This window comes from Halichoeres trimaculatus, unplaced genomic scaffold (assembly GCF_033239565.1).
Source record: "Halichoeres trimaculatus isolate MK-OKI-2021-1 unplaced genomic scaffold, fHalTri1.1 fHalTri1_scaffold_2, whole genome shotgun sequence".
Lineage (NCBI taxonomy): Eukaryota > Metazoa > Chordata > Actinopteri > Labriformes > Labridae > Halichoeres > Halichoeres trimaculatus.
The window spans coordinates 18,711,517-18,737,722 of record NW_027437180.1 but is presented as its reverse complement, the minus strand read 5'-3'; the positions used below and the strand labels follow the sequence as shown (position 1 = coordinate 18,737,722).

Genomic DNA, 26,206 nt, shown 5'->3' with positions numbered 1-26,206 from the left:
TGATATTGCTCCTTTATAGGAGTGTAATTTTACCTCTGTCACAGCCTCACAAATAATACATCTGTCATAAATACATGACCTATTTGAAACACATACATTTAAGTATTTTACTCTTGCTGCCTTTCCCTTCACTGTCACAGTGTTTTATTCAGAGGTTTAGAACCAGTTCCCCTGTAAAGGAGACTCTGGGAAAGGGATTCTGCCTGCAGCCTGTTACTGTATGCACACACGCCTGAACATCTGGATGGGGGCGCTGTGACAATAAATGCCCAGAGAGCGTGGCGCTATACATCTGACACAGGAGAATTATAGAGTTAATAGTATTTGGCATGACAGGGAGAGAGAGCGGGGAGCGCAGTGCCGTGCCTGAATGCAGTCTCATCCTGTTTAGTATTCACTGTGCGCAGCGCCTCGAGGCCCCGGAGGGCTCACCTGCCCGGAGTCTAGACTCACTCTCACGCGCTTCAGACGGCGGAATCGAACCAGCTTGACTGTCCGTGAGGGTGTCAATAAGGAGAAGGTCGGTTCCGCCGCCCGAGGGAAAGACACTCCGGTGAGTAGAGAGTGGGTGGACTGGTGGGTGGGGCTCAGACAGTCGGGTCGGCTGGGGACGCGCTGCCTGTCTACCTGCCTGCAGGGGCGAGGGGGCTCTATTAAACAGTAATCCCGTTACTTCTTTCAATGTAATCAGATTACTTTCAGTCTTTTTACTTATTTTATTGCATTACACTTATCACCAGAAACTCTTGACATAGTATTCAATTACTGGCATTTAATAGATGGACTGAAACAAAAATAAACAACATAAACAATAAAAGGGTTATATTAGTTCTGTCTTAATCTTAAACACGCGTTATCACAAAAGAAAACTTTTCTGCATTACTCATAGAAATGATCATGCATTTGCCAAGTTCCTTTTTTTTTTCCAAATGTGAATTAGAGATGTTAATCCAATTCACTTGCAGGGCTGCTTTTTAAGTTTTCTGTTGGTCACAAGTAAGGGTTCAATGAGGTGTCTGTGATTGCTGCACAGGTAAACTGCACTTAACATTTTCCACTTATTTGTTGGTTATAAGTATTTACTTGTATGTCTTTGTTTCGCCTTGTACAAGGCATTGTTTTTGAAGACCGTCTCATGCATCATCACATAAGTTTAATAAAAAGGGGTTTTACTGTACATTACAGTTTGACCTTAGCCCAAAAGCAGCACAGTCTAGACAGCTTATCTTAATGCACTGATGTCCTATATTACAGTACATACGGTGCAGTGTAATAACCAGAACAATACAGAGACAATGCATACTGCCACGCCACCTGTCTGCCATTCTACCTGTCTGTCTACCTGTCTCTCTGTCAAGCCAATCGGTAGCTCTGCGATCTGTCTGCAATCCCTGGGAGAGTTACAAAAAAATCCCCGCTCTGGCTCCTCTGCGTCCCCCCTCCTCGATAGCTCCGCGCTCATCTCCTCTTCTCGCCTTTTATGTGTGAGTGCGTGCACGTGCAAGTATGTACGTGTATGCATGAATTGTGTGCGTGCTCCGGCTGCTGGTTCACATACACACGGCATACATACAGTCACAATGAATGGCTGCCTGTAGCGAGGCGGAGGGAGACACTACACCGCTCATTCTGCGCTGGTCCTCCATTGAAAGCACTTTCCAGCGGAATACAGCTGAGGGGGTAAGTTGAACACGGCGGGTCAACGAGGACAACGGTTCGGGCTCGGCCGTTGAGACAGGTCGGTCGGTTGTCCGCGAGCCAAACTGTTCCTGTGTATGTGTGTGTGTGGCGAGGGGTACCTTTCTAAATTCGGACAGAGGGGTGATGTATTGTCTGCGGGGATTTTAAGTTATTGTTGTTTATTGTTTTTCTTTAAGGGGATGGGGTGGTAAAGTTGAGCTAGCGACTATGGGGGATGGGCTCATTGGGACAGACCAAACTTTAACCACTTCACCGGCTTCACCCACTCGTCGCCGCGGGCTGCCCCCCTCTCCCCCGGTGAGTGAATTAACAAGTCCTCCGCTTCTTCTTTTTTTATCCCGCATTCCTGAACTTTCCCCCAACAAACGACGAAAAACTTAACAAACATGCGTTTTTAAAACTCAAGACAGTCGTCGATTCACCTTGTGTTCAAGTGTCCTGTCGGTAAATGGGTTAAGATTTTACAGCCAGCCCCCTACTTTCTTTTCCCCTCCTCTTCTCTCTCTTCTCGCCTCGCCATGCCGGATCCATCCGTCTGTCTCGCCCACAGTTGCAGCGCATTTGTGTCCCGGGATGACCTGTTGATGTCGGGTAAAGATGGAGGGCCAGTATCACCCTCCGCTCCACTATGGTGAAAAAATTTGACACCTAAAGATTTTAAAGCGGAGTTTAGACAAGTGAAGAAAGCTTACGTGACTTCCTTCGTCCCATTTCGGGTTGAAACTAAATAAATTATTAATTCGCTGTGATATATCATAAGCGACATTTTGGAGGGGGGAACAACGCGTGTCTGTCCCGTTTCGGTAGCTGCCATTCGGCAGTTGGAAGAGGAGGGAACTCGGTGTAAACGGACATCACACCGCACTGGCACTGCGAGAGAGGGGAGACGGGGAGAACTGCTTAATATTTCATCCCCTGGACTATTTTTGTGGCAGTCAGATTTCGTGTCCCCCCTGTTCTTCGGACGATAAATGTGTGTGCGTGTTAGAGGGGGAATCTGGCACACAACGCAGAGACGTTTTTTAGTCCCTTTTTCGTTGCAACCCGCCCCGCTCCCTCCCACCCTTCGCTGAGAGCACGCACACACCGGCCCGGGCCATCCGAGGACTCCCAAATCCTACCGGGCATCGAGGCTGGCACACGGCGGGGCACAGAGAGCTCTGCCCGGTCTGACTGCCCTGCTGCCCCGCTGCTGGCGGGCTCTTTCGAGGCGTCTTCCGGCGAGACATCGGCTCCGCTAGACTTTCATGTAAGATTAATTGATGTATAATTCATGTGTATAAATAACATTTCGGTTTTGAAGTTTCAGCTCTAGGGAGGCTACTCTTATAGCCACAATTTGATGCCCAGGAGTGCAGATAGTTAGTGTTTTTTAAGCCGAACGTCTTCTTAACTTGCACCAGGCTGGAGTTTATTACATGTGATAAAAGGCACGTCAGCGCTTTATACTGTATGTAGGTTGACGTGTTTTACTAAAGCAAGTGCTAGCCTTAGCTTTAGCTTGCTACTTGCTAATAGGCCACCTTTAACCTCCCTTAATCAGGAAACGGAATATGTGTATGAAGTGATTGAAGTTAATACCACAAGTTTGGGTAAGCAGGGATTCAGGCAGTTGCTTTGATTGACTGTACGCCTGCAAGCAAACTGTTGTGATGAAGTTACTTGAGGTATTTGGATACTAGCTGGAGCATGTGGTTTATCTCTGTTCAAAGGCAATCTTTTTTTTTTCATTAGAGGTGAATTTGAAAAGAAAGACAGACAGAGAAAGAGAGATGCAGGCAGACAGACAGACAGACATGCATGCAGTTTAGCATTAAGTCAGAGAATATAATGGGGCGCATGGGGCCCTGCAGGGCAAGGGTCAAGTGGTGTGAATTAGCTCCCCTTTTATGTTTCCTGGAAGTTGTTGTGACTTCTGACCTGTAAAGTGTGAAAGGTGGCAGATAGGGTACTCTTGAATGACATCTCTATGCTCCACAGTGAGCTGAACACAAATGAGACATGCACTTAACTCATGTGAGAGGAAAACTTTTCTTTTTGAACTTTGGCAAAAATCATGCAGTATCACACAAAAAAGATTGCGTTTGTATCTAAGATAATGGAAGCGGTGCTGAGATTCTCTACAACAAGAAGACTGCTTGTGTAGTACTGCCTAGCTTTTCTGACATCTGCACATTAAAAGGTTCTTAAAGCATGATACACATGATTTCAACTGTAAAGTCAGGAAATTAATTCAGATCTGATACTTAAATCCAAAAATATTTATAGTTTGTATAACTAACACCCACTAACACGATATGTTTTTACAAATCTCTCACAGGCATAGGAATCATCCACACTTATTTGTAAACACTGGTTATTTCTTCATTGTCTAACTGTATAAATGATCTCTAAATTAAGGGTAATGTATTGACATTATCTGCAGTCATTGGAGAAAAAGCTGAGAGTAGAAAGACTGGGGGAGGGCTCAGATTTCCTACATCTTTAAACTTTAAACATACATCCTTGTGATATGATTTAAAATACTTAGGTGTGATCCAAAATCAGAAATTACCAAAATTATATTTTTCACCTATTAAATTGTAAAAATGTAAACAAAAAATAGGGGTCAGACTTAAATAAAAGCATTTACACAGATGATTTTTTTTACACTTCTTTTTTGCCAAATGATCTGTGTGATTCTTGAACTGTAGCTTGATTGACTGCTGTAACATTAATTACAGGTGTTAAGACCATCGGGGTCAAGTAAACACACTTTTAAAAGTCTGCAGTCCACTCTATAGTAGCACTCATCAAAAGCCTCTAGCATCTTTTATTATTGAAGGAAACAATAGCGCATACTAAAGGTCACTAGTCTGATAAGCTACATACTGAAGACCTGCGGAGATGCTGATTTAAGGGGGTCATGTATTTTTTTAATAGTCTCCCCCCCACAAATCAAGAACTACACTAACAACACATGTAGTAACTGTGAACTGTTTTTACAAGAAGCTACATTACAGTAAAGTTCATGGCACACCAATTCACATGGGAGTATTAATGCATGTAAACAAACTCTGGTAAAGATAAAAAAAATGCATGGAAAACAACACTTGAAGCATTTGAGTTGAATGATAATGATGATAAAGTAATGCATATTGATTTTTTTGCATCGACACAAACTTTCAAGGCACATCAACGTATTTAAGAGGGACAATGACCAGCGAATGCTGACTTGGTTTTGTCAAAACATTATTGATTTGAACAAAATAAGGAGTTAAAGATGAAGCTAATTCATCCACAGCCGTGTCTGGTTTAGATATGATTGAAATGTTATTTAGTTATTCAGAACAAATTGTACAAAGTGCTCCCCAATCCAATAAGCAGCCTGCAATCTAATTGTTTTGGCTGCCCAATTAATTAAGCTTAATAACATTATAGAGGCAGTTTACACAATTGATGCACATAAAGATACAAGCCTGAGGCTAATTTTAAGTATCGGCCCCACTGAGGGCTGCTGATTTCCAGGGTTTATTTTTAAACATAACTTTTAATCCATAATTTTTCATCTTTTCACACTGAAATGTGAGTGAAAACACTGAGCGAAGTGCAGCGCTGGGATTGTAAATAGACATGCTTTACTCTTGCTCTCAGCCCACTGCCCTGCTTGTTATGGGCTTATCTATCAAAATTAATTAGCTGTTGTAAACTTAAAAATTAATTATGATGAAATGCTGATGGCCCTTTTACTCTCAGTGGTGCCCTTACGTAGGTGTGAGGCTGGGGCTCAGGTCTGCTTAAGCTGGCTTTTTTTTCAGCCTTTATTTATCAACCAGGGAAGGTTTTGCTGAGCATGCATACTACAGCCCCTGGCTCCACATTCACACCTGGAAGCTCCTGAACACAAACACTGTCTTTAAATGTTGGCTATAGAGGAAATGTGCACCTCCAAAAGCTCTTACATTGTTTTATTATTTAAAGGGAGTAAATGCCAGGAGTAGTGTGCTTTGTGAAGAGTTATAGATGCTCAGTTAAGCCTTCTTCTTAGAAATCTGCCTCATCTAAGTCAGCCACCAGAACAAGATTCTGTACATTTTTATTCATGATCTATAAAAAACTATTTCAAAGTAGTAATGTTTTGATTTTCAACTTGAGACATCGTCATTTGTCATGCCTAGGTGTTTAGATGATACATGTTGAAAAAGCCCTTCTTGATGATCACATGTTGTGTTTGTTGTAGCTTATAAAAGGATCTAAAAGCCACACTGTTAGGATTGTGGTCATAAACCGGAGCAGAATTTTAACTATCATCCTTTTAGCTTTTGTTGATGTGGGTAAAGTAGTTATGCCTGTTGGCTTTTTCCGGGGTCAAAATGGTCACAAGCAGGGAGAATGGCGTCTCAGTGGATGGCTTTGTTCCGCCAAAGCTTATCAACAACATTTGGAGGAATCATAACCCTAAATCTTCAAAGAGAAGGTATTATGCTTTTCCATATTTGGAATTTGGACATAAAATAACAATGCTGGATGTCCATACTTATTGTGTAAATTTTCAAACAGCCACGCATTCACACATGTAGAGATCCCAGAATTTGTTTTTAAAAGGCTAAGAATGGTCCATTTACTAAAAAAAACAGCAACATCTTAAAGGGATTGTTCAGTTTTTTTGAAGTGGGGTCGTATGAGCTCTATGTGACCACTAAGGACATTAGATACAGTAGAAAGTTGTCTCCTCTCCCTCGGTAAGACACAAACTGTAATCGATGGTGACGAGGAAATGGGCGCTAACATGGAAATACCGTTCCAAATTCAAAGGCTATTTTCTCTGCCTACAAGAACTAAAATCAAAAAGTAATACCACAGTTTAAGAGTACGCTACATGAAATACTTTTTAAGTGCATTAAGTCTTCGGAAATATAAACATTTATCCGGACCTAACTAACTGGTCATGTGTCCTTCCGCGCAGCGCTAGTACGCTCCGTCCCCCCTCCTCCTTTCAGCTGTAGGGAATGTAAACAAGCTATGCTTCGAGCGCTGGTTACAGACGAAATGTTTTTTTGAAACAATTGGGTCATCACATTAAGATCTCCCAGGTTCATGACATGTTGGAGAGGCAGACCACAACCACCAAGGTCTGCTCATAACTCCGGCTTCAACTGGCCTCCAGGGGAGTTAATTCACACCACTCTGGCCTTTATCTATCACCTCTGGTTTTTATATGATGCAGGACCTGTTCAGCTGAGAACATTTCTCATGTCTATGTTTAAAGTGAACCCTGTTGTTGGTGCAGAACACCATTTTCTGTCCTTTTCCGCAGTCAGAGCCAGGCAGAGGATGGCTGCCTCTGGCGATGTGGCCCACAGTGAGAAGTTGTTCATTTCCCCATTGTGACATTTACAAAAGCCAATCAGGAGGGTTTAACAAAATTAACACCCTGACATCCTCAACTTGTCAGAAAGAATCCTGGCTGTTTTCATTCCCCTCTTTACAAGCTGCTATATAATTTTCTATGAGGGGAAACATTTCAGAGCCCCAAGCTTTGATCACCCTGCCTTGTTTCTTTTGCTTAGGGCAAAACACCCGAAATATTACAGAGCAAGGATTCTTACTCAGCATTTAGCTCTGCACTCTTTTTGTCTTACTTGTACGGTATTTTATTTACTACATGACAGTTTAACATGTAATACTGAAGGAGGTGCGTTCAGATGAGGGTCATAGTTGTACATGGTCTTGTTAAGGGGCTGTTTACACAACAACGGTTTTAGGGTGAAACAGAAAAGTTTTGTTGCGTTTCAGGCTCGCCTTTACAAGGAAACAGCGTTTCCGCCAACCTAAAACGCAAACGTTCGAAAACGGCCTCCAGAGTGGGATTTTTCTGAAACGTTCCCGACACCGTTACTGTTTAAACAGTAAGCCGGCCTTTTCAGTGGAAACGCTGACGTCACACTCTGCCTCGAGCGCATATTCAACAGGATAACAGTACCGTTGTTACGATCGTCACAAACTACCATGTTGTGCTTGTTCTGCCGATCTGCTGAGTCCACTAACAGACAGACAGACACTGACAGAACAACCAGAAATCACACACAAACATACTAAGCCAAAAAAAAAAAAAACTTTTTAAGCATTCAAAACCATAGACTGTAAAAAAAAATGGATGTCCGCTTGCGCGGCTCAAAGTGAGGTCTCCACAAAAAACTGCTCCCCCTGGTGGCTGGCTGCAGTATAGGTTAAAAAATTCGGCTTTCCAGCCATTCCAGATGGGCTGTGGTCAAACTTTAAAAAAGTAATACTCCTCGTAGAAATGTTTCTCATGTCGGATTGTTGTGGTGATTTGAAGATATCATTTGACTGTCTTGTATTCAAGTCCTCTTTTTTCGAAAAGTTTTGTTTTCATTAGTTATACAAAGTTAAAAACGAGGCCCTACGTAGTGTTTAACGATGATTGACAGCTGCCGTTCTCATGTATTTTTTTCAGGGATTGTAAAATATGTCAGGAGGTAGAGTCAAGAAGTGATTAGACTCCCGAAAGAAAAAAAAATATTATCATTTTTATCACCCAGCTCCACTCAGCTTCTCCCAGAATTCCTCATCGTCTCTACTGCGCAAACTCTGGCTACAATTGCTGCCAATGGCTGCGCCTGTGACTGGGCATTTTGGCTTCAAAACCGTACAATGATAAATGGCGGAGCCACGCTGTCCACTCTATATACAGTCTATGTTAAAAACACATTTACAGCCTTGTTTGTAGGGGTGGGAGAAAAAAACAAAAATCAATGTTTTTTATTGTTTGACAATATCAAAATCGGGATTTAAATTCTTCATTTCAGTCTTTGTTTATAAACTGAATTGGAAAAACGATACTACTTTTCTCCAGCGGAGGGTGAAACGTTTCTCTCTGGCTCACGTGATGGGCACTTTCTGGGAAAATATGGCTCCTGTTAAAGTCTGAAGACATTATCATCATTAATTAACTTTTTCACATAGTCTGATGTTAAAAAAGGCAAACTAAAAGTCACAAATGTACAAATCGCAATTTAATTTGAATCGGCTCCCCAAAAATCATAATAGAATCAAATCATGAGAACAGTATATTGTCCCAGCCATACTGGTTTGACAAACTGCTTGGGTCTGAAAAGGTAATTTCATACTTTATGGTGGAAAAGAAGCAAGAAGACTTCCCATCCTATGTTGTGTGTTTGCTTCATGCTCTGTCTTCACTTTTGTAGATGTAACTGTTGTAGTCTAATGCCTTTGTGTTTTTCAATACTCTTGCCACTTAGTCGTTTTTCTTGGTTTTCCCTCAATAAACCAAATACCTTCACTGGGTCTTGCCAAGAGTCTTCAGGTGTATTGATGAGGTAGCATTCCTGGCCATGGTCTGAGTTTGTCCGATCATTAGTTCAGCCTAACACCAGCATTGCTTTAGTTTCTGCAGTAGTTTGATCAAAGTTTAGAGAGGAATGAGGAGACTTCTGTAGACCTGCCCCCTCTGTAACCTTTAGCTGCTTGGCTCCTGCATCGGGGCACGTTCTTCAGTGTTCACAAGATGAGCTCGAGGTCATGTAGCAGCCTGCTGCAGAGGTTACCGGGACTCATCTTTGAGTCTTCCTCCCAGAGGAAGAACAAGGCGCATCATCACTATCATATTGTTTCCTATTAGTGGTTGTTTTGGGTTGAAGCCAGGCTGAGAGCCCTGCATCATCCACTTAGAATCAGCTTCTGGCCCAATAACTTAGCGTGTCCTCTAAGCTTGTACACCATCAATCACTCGGAGGTCATGATCTCGTTTAGAATGTTTTCGCTTAGTAGATCAGTGAGATACTTTTTTTTTTTCCCTTCTCTGATACATCGTACTTTCTTATCACTTCTTCCATGTATATTTGGTGCATTTATAAACAGAAATAAAACGTCCACTAAAAAGAGATGCTTTCAACCTGTGTGAGACTTCATTTAATTGACGTCATGAGTTTGACAGTTTCCTCCACTTTTGATCACGCGCTTCTTTGTGACGAAGACGAGTGAAATAGACGAGTTATGTAAGTGGCTGTGTTTTGACTGAGATGGAGAAATGAGAAAATAACAAAGTAGGCCAAAAACCACCAAATAGTTTATTAACTGTGAATTAGATGTAATGAAACAAGGTTTAAAAAAAGAGAAAGATGGCTTATATAACTGTCGCTGGTGGCCCAATATTCTCTTTCATTTGGAAGTTCGACTTTTGAACTAAAGTTGTTTACCAAATACTTTAATTTATTAATCATCATAGATTTTACTCACCCTGATTCTTCTATTTGAAGTTTTTCCCTCCTAATTCCTGTCATGTTTGCATTACTTTATTATACTTGCCTCATCATTCTTTTATTGTCTCCTTTTTTCCCTCTTTGGCCTCCTTATCTCGCCCTCCTTTCCACCTCCCCTATCTGATATCTCTCCATCCTAGCATCCCCCAGTCATCTGTCTCTCTTTTCTTTACGTTCTCCCATCCCACGTCTTAGCTACTCCTCTCCTTGACTTTTCAGCGGTGTCAGTCCTGTGATCTCTTATCTCACCTCATGCTCTCTGTTTCCTGCAGACCCTGTGGTGCTGGGCAGAGCGTTATGGCTCAGACGCTGCAGATGGCGATCCCTAACTTTGGCAACAACATCCTGGAGTGTCTGAATGAGCAGCGGCTGCAGGGCCTCTACTGTGATGTCTCCGTCGTCGTCAAGGGACACGCCTTCAAGGTCCTGAAAGTTTTTCAGAACTTTTACCTCTTCAAAATATGACAACTTGTAGTTATCATATGAGAAAATGTAATGGCCCATCATATAGTCTTCTGGTCGCTGTGCTGAAGTAGTTGGTGGACTGATACATTTGCATGCAACCAGGGCTGTATGTTAAATCCCACTGTTATTAAAAAAATCATACTATTTCGCGTGGGGCCACTGACCAATCAGTCCATCAGTTATAAATTCTGAATAAAAAAACACTGAATCATGTAATGAAAGTATGGTTAGAGATCCAGATTCAGTGTATTTTTGGCCTCCACCTCCACCTTTCATGGCTGTATCCCTCAGCACTTGTCTTACCTTTCCCGTTTACCCCTGTTTACCCCTCAGGCTCATCGTGCCGTGCTGGCAGCCAGCAGCTCCTACTTCCGGGATCTGTTTAATGCCGGGGGGAAGAGCTCAGTAGTGGAGCTGCCCCCGGCCGTGCAGCCGCAGAGCTTCCAGCAGATCCTGGCCTTCTGCTACACAGGACGCCTCAGCATGAACGTAGGGGACCAGTTCCTTCTCATGTACACCGCCGGCTTCCTCCAAATCCAACAGATCATGGAGAAAGGCACAGAGTTTTTCCTCAAGGTAACCCTGCTGATGATAGAGCAAACAATGTGCATCTAAAAAGTTATCAAAAGATGTCTACTGAAAAAATACCTGAAATACTTTGTATTAATGCTTGAAAGTGACACTGAGTTGTTTATTACCCTTTCTTAACATCTCCTGTCACTGCATCTGTGTGTGTCAATGTGATTTTATGTGTGGCATTGTTTTGCCATGGAGCTGTTTGTGTTTGTAGATACGTTTTTGTGATTCAGAATAATTTTGACTACAGGTTCCCTCTATAGAAGCAGATGATGTTATTAGATTCGGAGAGCCTTGCTGCATAAATCTGCATATTAATGAGAGAAACTGATTTCCCTGAGAGCTGCCCTTAACACCTCCCTCTGTTTTTTAGTATTTAGTCTTCAGTGTTTACTACTACAGGATGTGTTACAATTCTTGCCAGTCTTAAAATACTGGCCATCAGACACGGGGGCGTTTTGGCATCTAGCTGCTTCAACAGACAATCTGGCATTACACCAGGAATTATTGGGAACTTATATTAGACACTAAAATTCTTCCAGCTCTAAGAATAAGTGTAAAGACAAGTAATACATGTCCTCTGTGTTGTTTGGTGTAACCTGTTTTAGATTTGATGATCAGTTTTAACATTTCAGGAAACTGTCATCAGTGTGTGTCACTGTTTCAACTTTGTATTGGCAAGAATGGGAACTGAAGATATGTTTTACATACAGGGGTCAACATAACAATAACAACAAAAATTATTATTATAATAAACTATATTTATTAGGGCTGAACAATTAATGGAATTTCAACCAACATTGCAATGTAACCAAGTGCAATTTTAAAATCGCAGTCTACGAAAATTTAAAAGAAGTTTAATGCACACAAACCTGGAGGGGATATAGTAACTTGTGCTCCTTCTTCCTTATAACCAGCAAAAGTCAAAATGCTGCTTTTTCTGGCAAAAATATTACATGTCTACAGGGCTTGAAGTTAAATAAATCAGTCAATATTCTACTGTGATTGTTATAGTTAAATTAAGATATATTATTCGTATCAATTCATGCTTCAGTCTATTTTATACCATCATAACATGTAGGCCTGGCCTTCATAGTATAGAATGATATAGAATGATTTTATTAATTGTTTTTAGTAAATAATGCAAAAGCTACCCCCCAGCCCCCAAAATAAATAAATAGATAAATAAAAATATTTATGTATGAATAAATAAATAAATAAATAAAATTGCACACTAAATTGCAATCGCAATATCGGTCCAAAAAAATCGCAATTAGATTATTTTCCAAAATCGTTCAGCCCTAATATTTATAGCGCTAGTGCTCTACACAAAAACAAACAGTAAAAAGAAATAAGAGACAAGAAGTAAAAGAGAGGTAAAAGAGAAATGTGAGGTAAAATATAGAAATATAAAAGGCCAAGAACCACCACCAAATAAAGGAAAGCAAACATCTATAAAATAGAAGCAACAAAAATGATTAAAAAAAAAACAAAAGGTAAAGGATTTAAGATGCTGTCCATGATACTGTTAAAAAAAAAGTGAAGAATAAAATAAAAGCAGCGTTTTGGCAATTAAAACACGCTCAGCTCAGATCTCCAGAAAAAGAGCATAAAAATATATAAGATTGTGTCTTTAAAATAGATTTAAGAGAGGACAAAGAGTCCGTTGTTCATTATCATTTTCAAATCCAATATTAGCAAAATGACAATCAACCTAGTGACCCTCTGTCTTTCACCTTACATCCAGGTCTCATCTCCAAGCTGTGACTCCCAGGGTCTCCATACTGAAGAGACCCCAACATCTGAGCCTCAGAGCCCTGTCACCCAAACAGTGGGAGGGGGCGGAGTAAGCGGTGTCGCCACAGCAGCCGGAAGACCTGCCTCCTGTCTGACGCCCCTCCCTCTGGTGTCAAAGGTGAAGACAGAGCAGCCAGCCTCCACACCTCAGCCCACATCTCAGCAGCAGCAGCAGGTAGGTCTTCTTCCTCTAGTCATCTTGAAACAAGACAAATGCTGCATTGAAGAGTCATTTAACAGCATTTAGATTTTTTTTGTGTCTTTCTAACGGTGAATAATGTGGAGTGGTCTGAAATGATTTAAATTATCATCCATTAATGTCATCTGAGTAAGTGCCTCTTTGAGTTTGGGATTTGAAAAGGCTTTGATGAATTCTCAAGGAAAACTCACTCTAAGTTGCCACACAAAAAGAACATTTTGTAACAGCATCTGAATAGTTTTCTAAACACTGTACATCCATATTTCTGGCAAAGCAAAACCTGAAGGTTATTTCAAAATATGGCACAGACAGTTCCAAAACTTATACATGAAGGAAAATATATTGTTCTGGAGGTCAGAGATCTTTTTGAAACTGTGTGCAGTGAACCAAATCATAAGAGTTTAAGATGATGGTGAAAGCCTGTATGTTTCTGTGTTTCTCATATAACCTCCACTAATGAGCCGTGGCTGTGGATGTTTTGATGGAGCTTTCTCACTTTATTTCTGAGGGTTAACTGCATCTTAATGCAAACACTTGAAAAGCAATGCAATGATTTTATCCATTCAACTTCATTCAAATTTTTGCCCTTTTGCTTTTCACAAGTTTTATTTTGAAGCATTGTTAAGTCAGAAAAAATAAACCACTACATCTGAGTTTTTAACAGATGTAAGTGAGATACAAAGTAGAAACTAAAGCCATATAACTTTAAACAATAACTTTAAATAACTAATGTTACTGCAGGACATCCAAACAGACGATTTCAAATCTTTGTACAAACAAGTGAGTCGTGCAGTATAAAATCAAGATGAAGGAAGATGTGGGAAAAGAAAATCTGAGGAAAGCATCTGTTTGCTGCTCAAAAATAGTTATCATGTGATGTCAGGTGGTAATCTGCATATCAGTGTGTTTGTGGCAGCGAGGGAGAGGCTACACTTCAGAGTGGTGAGATCAGCATCACAGTTTCTGGTTTAGACCATTGTGTAGCTGAAATAAGCGTCAGGTCCACTGATTTCTCTGATTTTGTTTCTCTATAATCAAAGAAATGACACTTTTTAAGTAATTTTTAAAATTTAACCCTACCTTCAAGTGACGGCCATTAAGGTGAGCAGCCATATAAAATTGCTAACACATAAAACAACATGAAACTCCACACAACATTGAAAAATCACAAATGTTTCACAAACAGTCTTTTCAACCATCTTCTTAATAACACTGTAAATCAGTGGACATTAATGTTTCTTTTTTCAGCTTTTTTAGAATTTCATTCTGTTTTCTTTTGATATTCTTTCTTCTTTTGCAGTTTACCTTAGATCAGTTAAAACTTGGGGCACAGTAAAGATCATAGGTTTATATTCTTGTTTAAGTATTAAAACTAATAATTCACCGTATTATTATCATTAGTATAATGTGGGTATCAGCCATTAAAAGCTAAAAGGCTAATTATCATTCCAACAGAAATGAAGTTTTCCTCTGATATGTAAAGCAGATAAATTGATGCAATAATTATGTGCGAGTGATGCCAGCATACACACTTACACATTAAGCTACATAATGTAGGCTGTATGACAATTTTCTGAAGTTTGGGGAACAGACGGCAACATGGCTGTTTACATTGCTTTAAAGTCCAAAAGATGCAAAGTGGAGCAAAACAACAATCTGTTGACTGCCATTTTAAATGTGCATCTTTGGAAACATTGTCCTCAACAGCACCAAGAGTTTTATCAACCCTTTATGGGGCAAAGAACTATTATAAGTCACTTCTAAAACTTTACTTGAAAAAATAAAAAAAATTCAAAAAATTAGAGTTACAAGCTCTTTTTATGTTCTCTGATAACACTCTAGGGTCATGTATTTACATGATTTCAAAGTGTTTCAATGAGTGCAGTATCAGGGTGAGTGTGAGTGAAACCTGTCAGCAGCTTCTGCCTCATTCATTCCAAACGTGCCTCAGATCATAACCCTGGAGGTTAGCTTCCAGCTATACACATTTGGCAATGGCATTTTGAGGAAATTAAATAATTAAATTTTGTCAAAGCTTTGATGGAATTAGTTGGTTTGGGTGCATAAAGATACAAGGTTTGGTGATACCAATTTTTTAGTGACAGGCTTGTGTAACAAATTCATCACAGGATGGTACTGTAAAACATCAAGTCAGACAGAAAGACTTGTTGGGCTTATTTCAGAAGTATCAAACTAACCTCTTTTCTGGCTGATGCTTTTGTCTGTTTTTCAAGTGTATTGTGTCTGTAGCGTGTACCAAGTTTTCAGCACTTGGAAGTTATTTGAAGCTGCTTGCTGGCTTTGATAGGAATGTTTCGGGCTTCATTGCAGGGAGTAGGGTAGAATCCCTGTTAAACTTCTTCTATATCTGGGCAATGTAGAATGGAAGTTAAGACACTTAGGTGGAATATAAAAAACAAATACACTGCCTCGCCAAAAGCCTTCTCCAGCACATCCCAAAGATTCTCAGTGGGGTTAAGGTCCGGACTATCTGGTGGCCAACCCATGTGTGAAAACGATGTCTCGTGCTTCCTGAACCACTCTTTCACAATTTTGAGCCTGATGAATCCTGGCATTGTCATCTTGGAATATGGCATTGCCATCAGGGAAAATAAAATCCATTAATGGACTAACCTGGTCATTCAGTATATTCGCGTAGTCAGCTGACCTCATTCTTTGAGCACAGACTGTTGCTGAACCTAAGACCTGACCAACTGACCTGACCTGCACAGAAGGGACCAGGCATGATGGGTGCATCACTTCATTTGCCTCTCTTCTTACCCTGATACACCCATCACTCTGAAGCAGGGTCAATCTGGACCCATCAGACCACATGACCTTCTTCCATTGCCCCTGAGTCCAATCTTTATGCTCCCTAGCATATGAAAGCATTTTTTTCTGGTTAGCCTCACTGATTAGTGGTTTTCTTCTGGCTGTACAACTGTTCAGTCACAATCCCTTGAGTTCCCTTTGCATTGTGCGTGTGGAAATGCTCTTACCTTGCTATTAAACATAGCCCTGAGTTCTGCTGTTGTTTTTCTTTGATTTGATTTCACCAAGCGTTTCACTGATCGCCGATCACGATCATTCAGGTTTTTTTTCCGTCCACATTCTTCCTTAGAGACTTTGGGTCTATCCTTCCAGTTTTTATTATCAACTGGACAATTTTTAACCCAATTTTGGTATTTTCTGCAATCTTCTTGGATGTTTTCTCTGCTTGATGCATGCCAATGATTTGACCCTTCTCAAACAGACTAACATCTTTTCCACGACTACGGAATGCGTCTTTTGACATGGTTGTTTGAAAAATGAGAACAACTCATTGCACCAGTTGGGGTTAGATAACTTGTTGCCGGCTAAATGCAGTAATAATCCAATTGGAGGCTCGTACCTACATACAGGTGGCAACGTTTTTTAGCCAGGCAGTGTAATACATTTATCAAAGTTAGGTTTAAAAAAATGATGATTTTATTTTGTCTTGTATCTGAACCTATGCGTGGTTATGATGTTGTCACTTTCATGGAAAAATGAATGAAAATTTATCCTGGAAGCTAGTGTCACTTTTGGAAACTTTGTTTGAAAATAGATATGAAAATCAGATTCAAGCTTCCATCCCAAAAGTAAATGTACGTTATTTCTCTGTAGCTGCCACGTAAGTTATAATCAACTTTATGTTATTGTTAAATTAACATTGTTTTAATTCTTTTGTGGTGAAGATGAGTAACAGTGTTTCTCCTCCTCAGCAGGAGGGATCTCCATACTCAGTGGTCTGCACCCCAGTGGCGAAGCGGCTGTGGGAGGGAGGAAACCGTGACAGTGGAGGGGGGTCTGGAGGGGGTGGGGGAGGTGGGATGAGGAAGACTGCACGCTACTCTTCATCATCTTCTTCTTCGTCCTCCTCCAACAATACTACCCAAGATGCCTCTACTCGCGGCCCTGCAGCCAACGCTACCATGATGGGCAGCGGAGTCGTCGGTGCTAATCCAGCAGGAGGTGCCATAATCAACAGTAACCATAACAACAATAACAACAACAGTGGCGGAACCCCTGAAGGCACCAGTCCAGGCACGCTGAGCATGTACACCAGCGACTCTCCAATCAGTTACCACGAAGATGAAGAAGAGGATGAAATAGCAGAAGACAGTGCGGAGGAGCAGTACAGACAGATCTGCAACATGTACACCATGTACAGCATGCTGAACGCAGGAGCAGCAGGTAAGCTCTCACCTCACTCCAGAGGAAAAGTTCAGCTCAAGTTCACTGTGTTTCATGTGAATCTGAAGTTTTTTTGTCTTCTGATCTGTAACTCTGACTGCGGTGTGTTCAGACGAAGCAGCCTTGTAAAGTTTGTTTATCCAGAAACTTCTTAGGATGTGTGGGAGAATAAAATGTTCTAAATTCAGAAACCAGGGAAAAGTGAAGCTTCCTTCGTGGAGCTTGTGGTTTGTTTATAATTTATCTAATATAGGGAACGATTTGATAGTTGTTAAATTAAATATTCATTTTGAGTTGAAGTTATTCAGTATTCACAAAAAATGTTTTTGAAAATCTGCTAAACAGAATCATGAGAAGTTAAGGTATCAGATATTCCTGCAGTGTCTAAAACTTAAACCTTAGCTTAGAGGTTGTGGGCCAAGAGTTTGGGAGCCTTTAAAGAAAATATTATATTTAAACCCCAGATTTTGAGGTTTACTCATTTCAATTCATACCACAGTAGGACACAGAACATGCTTTAGCATCTTAAGAGTACATTTAGCAGATCTTGAAATTAGAAAAGCAGTGCTTGTTTTTGTCACAGACAGGTTTTGATTGATATTCAGAGCTTTTCCACAGCAGGAACTACCCCCAGGGTACTTGTGAGGAACTGCATTTGAACCATAGCCTCAATTCAGATGCTGAAAGGGCCAACACTCCTGAATGTTTTTGACTAAGTGCCGGAGGTGTTCTTATTTCACCCGCCATCTTTCTTACTGCCTTCTGTTGGTCTGGTGGTGAAGTGCTGTTTTTTTTTATTACTTCTTCATTCTTCACTGGCTGGGTTTGCACAACATTCAACGCAGACAATGGGTCCAAATAATTCTTTTGTTCCTTGAGGAGAAGTTCCTTGAATGTAAGTCTCTGGTGCTTTTGGTTGAAAAGCACTTACAGTTGTATGAACGTTAGATGTGCGTAAGATGTAACAAACATTTTGTTACATCTTACGTTTTCTTCATGCAGTTTTGCAACATTTCCTCACCATCCAGTGGTTTCTTATCTTGAATTAAGTAAAAATCTAAAAGGACTCCATCATTCTTTCCTTAGTGGTTGGAGAGCGGGTCGAGGCTCTTCCAGACTTGGCCCCGGACTCAGGTGGAGGACGAGGAGGCCGAGGGGCCCGGTCCAGGCAAGATTTGGCATCGCTTCCAGCTGAGCTCATCAGCCAGATTGGCAACCGCTGTCACCCGAAACTGTATGACGAGGGTGACCCTGCTGAGAAGCTGGAGCTGGTGAGCGGCACCTCGGTGTTTATCTCCCGCGCTCAGCTCATGAACTGCCACGTCAGCGCCGGTACCCGCCACAAAGTGCTTCTGCGACGCCTGCTGGCTGCTTTCTTTGACAGGTTAGAGTTCAGCACGATTTATTCACAAAGCATATGGGCTTGTTTGGGGGGTAGATCCTGCAGCAAAGAATTTATTTTGTAAAATCTGATTTAAACCTGTCTACAACCACAACTGCATGCTGGCTAAATCATCCTGTTATAGCTTTGAAATCAAGGATTTAAAAAAGAAGTTTCTGATTTCACTTTTCAGTCCTCTATCTGAATACTTTTCTGTATGTGTGTGCTCAATGTGTGTTTTTCTTGCTCAGGAGCACTCTGGCTAACAGCTGTGGAACTGGCATCCGCTCCTCAACCAACGACCCCAGCCGCAAACCTCTGGACAACAGAGTGCTGCATGCTGTCAAATGTGAGTCTTTCTGTAATTCTGTACCTGTTAAATTCTTTAACTGCAGTGAGTTAGAGATATTTGGGGCTTCCTGCTTGCAAAAATGCACTGAATTTTTGGTGTTTTTCGACTAAAAACAAGACAAAAAGTTCATGCAAAAGCAAAGAAGCCATTGCTGCTAAGTGTTGGGGTTGAGTTTTTTGACTAGAAGCAAGAAATGTAGGTGAAGCTTTTCCACAGGAATCTCACTGACACCCTAAGTTGTTTTTTGCTTGTTTTATTCAGCTGAATGAACGACTACAGCAAGAATTCAGACTGCTTATAAATCAGCATCAAGATGTAGCTATTTTAGAATCATGTGGGTTGTTTACTGAAGTTGAATCAGACAGCATTCTTCTTTTGTTTTTCTTTGTTTTCTGTTTTTGGACTGATATGACATGAAGACAGCCTAATTGCAGATGTATAGCTTACTAATTTAAGTGACCCTGAGACAGGTTGACAGGCATAGTAGAGCTGAAACAGAGCACTGCGAACCTGTTTTTACTCAACTAATAAGTAATTTGGCCACGTAGCTGAGCCAGAGCGTCACCTGGCTGACAGGTCATCACCCTGCACACAGGTCAGACTCAAGAAGCTCAAAGCAGCCATTTCAAAAAGACAGTTCCTGGAAAAGGTGATGAAAAAAAACAGACCTGTGTGCGCCTCCATCGACGTGTGAATGCAGACATGCCTCTGCTTGATTTTAAGACACATAAAGAAGAGCAGATCTTTTAGCAAATGGGCTCCACATAAATGACCCTGATCAAGCTTGTGTAGGTTCCTCATCAAATCTTTACCTTTGTGTTTTTCCTTGTGTGTCTTGTTGTTTATTTTTTTCCTCTCTGCTTACCGCTTATCTCCCTCCCAGTTTACTGCCAGAACTTTGCGCCGAGCTTCAAGGAGAGTGAGATGAACGCAATCGCTGCCGACATGTGCACCAACGCCCGCCGCGTCGTCCGCAAAAGCTGGATCCCCAAGCTCAAACTGTTGATGGCCGACAGCGATGCCTATTCCGCCTTCCTGGCTGACAGTGTCAAGATGGAGGCCGATGGGCTGGGGGCGGAGCAAGGCTTCGACCCTGCCTCCTTGGAAGCCGTCGCAGCTGTGGCAGCGGCAGCCGCCAACAATAACGAAGCTGGAGGTGGATCTGTGCAAGCAGACACCCTCCAAGGGGTGGGAGGAGACGGCAGCACTTTGTTTTGAGTGAGTGAACGGACAGATAGATGAATGGACAGATGGACATAGTGATGAAGGGAGGGGTGGCGTTTCTCCAGGGGGATGATGAGAAAGGAGCGGTAGTCGTGTTGACAGTTGACGCTCCTCCCCACGTGACGCCACTGTGTGTTTGGGGATCTGTTTCTTCTTCTACACCTCTTTTTTGTCACTCTGTTCTGCTTTCCTTCCTACTTTTTCTGTCTCTCTCAACGGCCCTAAACACCCCGCTTCTGGTCGTTCCTCCTTGCTTTTCCTGTCGGAGAGAGAAAGAAAGCCAACGTGAAAGGTAGCAGAGGAAGAAGGTTGACATCAGTCCCCCCCTCGACCTGTTCGTTCCTCTGCAACCTTTCAAACCTGATTGTTTCAGCCTTTATTTTTTTATGTTTTTGAAAGTGTGTATTGTCACCAATGCCCCTTTTCCATAATCATTCACAGACATTCCCAGGGGAGGGGTGGGTGGGTGGGGGTGATCCTGTTTGGAGAAAGTGATGTTTCCTTCATCAAACTCCGGTAACACTGTTGTTTTTGATATTGAATGTATGCGTGGCGAAGCATCTGGACCACAGCGTCAGCGAGGGAGCTTTTACAGAAGCTCCTTCGGTGTTTGTTTGTTTAGCTGTTCTTGGTCTTCTAGCGCTGGGTTGACAAGGTTAGGGGCTGAGATGAATATTGATATGTATATCGGCATGGTTTATGAGCTCCTCGACCTCTGCCCTTTAACTTTGTGCTGAACATGCTGGGAAACGGACCTACCAGCTCTTATAGAAACGCTGGTGAGATATGACTGTCGGTGTATCAGCAGATCAAAGATTTGCTTGACTAAAACTTTCCCTATCCTATTTTACCCATTAATGTTAAAAAGACCATTTTCTTTGACTGTTTTTGTGTTTAAATTTAAATTTTTTTGTGTGTGATTTTTGCCAAGGCTCCTGAGGGAGAGGAAACATTTTGTGGATGATTGTCAAAGAGTTTGCGCGTGATAAATGCACTGTTTTTTCCTGCGGTATGAGTACAATCGAACTATGTTTTTATCAGAAAGAGAAGAGGGTGATTTTTTTATTTAAAAATGCACAAAAAGAGAAAAAATATTAGCTGAATTCCAATTTATATCCCTGTCTATCAAGTGATTTTTCAGTCATCTAAAGGAAAGTAGAGAGATATTCCAAAAGCAAGTTCCTGCCAGTGAGTTTAAGAAAGAGTTTTGTGTGTGTGTGTGTGTGTGTGTGTCTGTGTGTGTCTGTGTGTGTGTGCGCGGAGATGCAGCAGTCATGTTCTTTTGTTTCTCTGCTCATGTTTAAATTGTGTCCTCTTAGACTTCTCACAGTCAGGCCAGAAAGCAGCACAAGTTTCCTCGGGCTCTGTTGCTTGGCTGCGCGCTCTCCTGGCATGGACAAAGGTGCTAATTCAGGCATCGCTACATCGCAAAAAAGGAATACAGCTCTGTGTGTATATGTGTAGGTGTGTGTTTGAATGGTGTGTGTACTGCAGCAGGGAGGGAGCAGGGAGGCCAGACTGCTTTTTTTCACACACACGCTCAGTGGATTCATTCACCCATCACTGCGGTGAGCACACAGACACGCTAATACGCATTTGGGCGCTGTCAGCCGCATCAGCTACAGTACAGCAGAGCAACGTGGGAATTAAAGGGGTATCGCACCAAAGCAGAGCAGAGAGGCTGCAGTTTGTCACATGTGAATACTCACCTTTAATGCAGTTTGTGTTTTCTGAGGAGAAACTTTGGCTAAAAGTTTTCTTTATGGCTTTGACAGTCAAGTTTTCTGTGAGGTAATTATGTAAAGAAAGCTGATAAATAATGGAAACCACAGAAAGATGTTGGCATAGAAACAACCCCAAAAGTCAAATCACTGTCATATTCCCCTTTGATACTAACTTGCGTGGCTGAATATTAGCTGTGCAGGAAAAAAAAGAAAGCACAGAGCTAGAACTTGCCTCTGAAGGAAATTTGACCTCCAGATTCCACAATGCTTCTGAACACACTGATCAGCTAAACCGCGGGGAGGGCCACTTCCTTTTGTTCGGTTTGAGCTTGAATATTAGGGCTTCAGGCAAACTTTTTCATCTAGTGACAATGACTTTTTGCTCTTCAGTAGATCTGGGCCTCATCTTTTTCTAATGGAGATTCAAATCCCTGTTACACTAGATTAAAGTTTTACTCTGACTGTCGGCTTTTAATCTGAAATCGGTCCCAGACAGTCAGTATGAAGTCATTTTTTACAACATCAAAGTGGGACAGGTGAAGCAAAGGTAGCCAACTGTTAATAAATTAAATGTCAAAAAGTGCAACATAATAGTTTGTCAGTTGTAAAATATGTTAATGTTACTAATGTTACTACAGCATGACCTTAGGACCCAGACGTAATTTGTTTGCTGGTACCATCATTAACACATAAATACACTCTGTTCTAATTTATGCCAAATAAGCTGTTTTCACTGATCCAGCTTGACTCATTGTGTAACGTTTGATGGTGAGAAATGTTTTTTAAACCATCAGCTATTTTTTAAGAGGTTTAAAATAGTCTTCATGATTTCAGTTTCTCTTTGGAAACAGACTTTGTTCTTGTTAAGATCAGGAACTGATTAAAAAAAAGACTCTGCAGACTTGTGTCCAGAGTTTAGATTTAATATTCGAACATCCAACTTCAACCTTTGCTATTGAGTTAAAAAAGAAAATCAAAATGAAAAGTGATCAACAGAGGTGAGGCTCAAGATATTGGTTTGGTGGAGTTTATAGAAAATGTGAACTCTGGAGGTCACAGTTGGTGTTTATGGAAATGAAGTAAAAAAATGGACTTTAGGGGGCAGCAGACTAGTTCTATTTATGGTCAAAAGAAATACACCTAATGATTAATTTGGAGATTAATTAATTGATTTGGAGACTAATTTAGTTGTTACATTCATTATAACCACAAACGAGATTGCCTGTATGTAGACGCTGCTTTGGATATCTATTTTCCCAGTTTTAAAGTCGTTATGGTCTCATATTGGTCTGGCTCTGTGTCACTGTCCCCATGATGTGTTGGCTTTTCTTATCTGTCAGGACTTGTGGTATTGGGTATGGCGTTTTTTTAGCATCTGATAATCTGGACTAACATGTTCGAACACAAACAAGTGAGGACTCGTATCTTTGAATTGCTGTGTTGTTAAAAAAAAAAAAAAATCAATCAAAACAAAAAAAGAACAGTTGAACTGGTCTTTCAAGCTTATCTTTATATTTTACCTGTTTTGTTTTTTGTTTTTTTTTGTTTTTTCCGCTGATTAAGTCAGAAATAACCTGCGGGACCTTATCTCTGCTACGGTATCAGAAATTGGCAGTAGCTGCTGTAATGAAGTGTGTGTGTCACTGTTTGTATCTTATTGCTGTTTTGACATACACACACATACTCACACACACACACTCAAGGTGTGGAGACTGTTGTCAGAAATGTTGCTGCACAGAATCGAATCATTGAATCAAACCTGGAGAAGAACCAAAAAAAGCCGTCTAAGGCTTCGTTAACTGAACCCGTTTTGTAAAACAGTGTTATTAAGAAAAATGTCCGATTATTACAGCCCAGCTGTGAAAGATGTTTACGTTTTTATATATTTACAAGTATATCACGTTTTTTATTCTTAGGCTATGAGTCAAAGAATTCTTGGTCCTGAAATGAGCACGCTATGGTCCTAACGTCAGGAAAGGGTGGAAAGTGAGTCAGGGCTGTTCGTTATGAACACACTCTTCACCTCACACTTTTCTGAGGCACATGGAACGATCCGTGGAGACTTAACCAAGTTCATAAGTGAGAACAGAGGCAAGAAGAAGCAAGAAGGATAAAGAAAGAGAAAAGGGAAAGGGATTGTGGGGGAGGCGGGGGGAGACAGTTTGCACATTTCTGTTTTTGTTTCAAATCTTTTTTTATTCCAATGCTTTGTTTAAAAACCGACGCCTTAAATGAGAAAAAAATGCGGTAAAGATAGAGAGGGAAGAAGAGGACAGTGTGAACCTCCCCAGAGAGGAGGGATGAATGAGGGAGGGGAGGGAGAGGGGTGAGGAGGGGGGTGGCTGGGACGCTTGGATGATTTGGTGTGAATGCATGCATGCATAGTGGTGTGTACACAAGTGTGTGTTTTGTGTGTGCTTTTTTTGTTGCAGGGTGGGTTTTTGAGAGCTGTTTGTAGAGGTTTTGTGTGTGTGTGAGGGGGGGGTGTATAATGCGTGGGTGTATTTTTAATGCATGTGTGCGTGTGTGTGAATTTGTCTGTGTGCATATTAATGTATGTATGCAGCCCACTCCCTTCCCTCTATCTCCATTTATGGCATGTTAATGTTTGCTTCCTCACTGGAAAGAGCTTCAGACAGCGGTACAGTGTGTGTGTGTGTGTGTGTGTGTGTGTGTGTGTGTGTGTGTGTGTGTGTGTGTGTGTGTGTGTGTGTGTGTGTGTGTGTGTGTGTGTAATGCGCATGCCTATGCCAGGCTGAGTCTGCTGCTGCTGCTGCTGTGTCTCGATCTATGAGCTGCATACGTGTGTGTCTGGCTTAACGGGAGGACTGCGCATGTCTGTCACTGTGTGTGTGGGTGGTTTGGGTGCTCAGCTTTGCAAGGTCTGTGTGTGTAAGTGTGTGTGTGAGTGGGTGGTATGTGCGCAGAGGTTGAGATGAGTGGCTGTTTGTTTTTGTCTGCCTCCTCTGCCTCACACGCACACACACACACACACACACACACACACACACACACACACACACATCTGCAGAGTCACACATCTATACCCACAGCTCTGAGTCTGTGCGTCTGTGTGTCTGTAGGTCTGTGCGTCTTTACTGTATCAGAGCTGCAGACATATGGCAGCCATGTTGCTCATCATGGCTCAGCTGATTTCTGGATGTGTGGTTGTGTTTTTGAAAATCATCTCAGTGAAAAATCAGATTTTCTTTTCTGACTTTTATTTTCCAACCTCCTTAAATAACTTGTCACTGAATCTCTTCACGGGACAGTGTAAAAACTGCAGCCAGGACACTGAAATGTCCCCTCTGTCTTCCCCTAAATTGTCATTCTTCTCCCAGTCTTCGCCTTTTGGCTCTCCTTCTGTGTATCTGATTCCTTTGTTTACATCCTTCTCTGCCTGGTCTCTTTTTTATGTATACATTACTGTCTTTCTCCCCTGCCTCACCCCTGTCTCTCTCTTTCCTCTCTCTCTCTCTCTCTCACACACGCACACACACTCACAGGAAAGAACTAAATAGCGTTGGTCCCTTGCTGCTCCATTACGTAAACCATCAATTTTTTTTTTCAACCGCTGCTGCTTCATTTGTCTACTCCATTTTCTTCATAGGATGCAAAATAAATCCCTGCCAAACTCTCACCCATATATCTACATCCCTGTGAGAGTGTGTGTGTGTGCGTGTGTGTACTGTCTGCAACAACAGATGGAGCTGCCAAATATGTCACTGCTGGTGTGTGTGAGTGTGTGTGTGTGTGTTTGTGTATGTTAGTCATTTGAATGCAAATATGCAAATAAGTGGGTGTAGGTACGTCTGACCAGACACACCACAGCTTCTGTGTGTGTGTGTGTGTGTGTGTGTGTGTGTGTGTGTGTGTGTGTGTGTGTGTGTGTGTGTGTGTGTGTGTGTGTGTGTGTGTGTGTGTGTGTGTGTGTGCGTGTGTGTGTGTGTGCGTGTGTGTGTGTGTGTGTGTGTGTGTGTTTGTGTTCAGCCCAGCCCCCTCTCCTGGGACAATGTGATGTGATTTTGTGTGTACTGCACCTTTAAATAATCAGACTATTGATTAAGAAAAGATCTATCTGTCCCCATTTCCCCCCCGATCCCTGCGGCAGACGAATCAGATCGTCCATGCAACAGACGCGGCCAATCATGCCGCGACAAATGACCCGACTGAACCAAGTGACCAAGTGGGGTTAAAGAAATAATTACAATCATCCCAGACTTGAGCTGTGAGGAGAAGGAGGAGGAGGGAGGAGGAGGAGGAGGAGGAGGAGGGAGGGTGGGTGTCGTT

General features: G+C 41.6%; 1 protein-coding gene across 1 annotated transcript; it reads left to right on the top strand.

Annotated features, from left to right (window-relative positions):
• Positions 1-1,477: 1,477 nt before the first annotated feature.
• On the top strand, positions 1,478-26,206 carry nacc1b (nucleus accumbens associated 1, BEN and BTB (POZ) domain containing b). Its single transcript, XM_074686169.1, is given in 9 exon segments — positions 1,478-1,653; positions 1,655-1,680; positions 10,256-10,406; positions 10,782-11,024; positions 12,772-12,996; positions 16,764-17,235; positions 18,322-18,619; positions 18,868-18,965; positions 19,852-26,206. Coding segments are annotated over 9 exon segments (1,917 nt in total). The 5' UTR covers positions 1,478-1,584; the 3' UTR covers positions 20,187-26,206.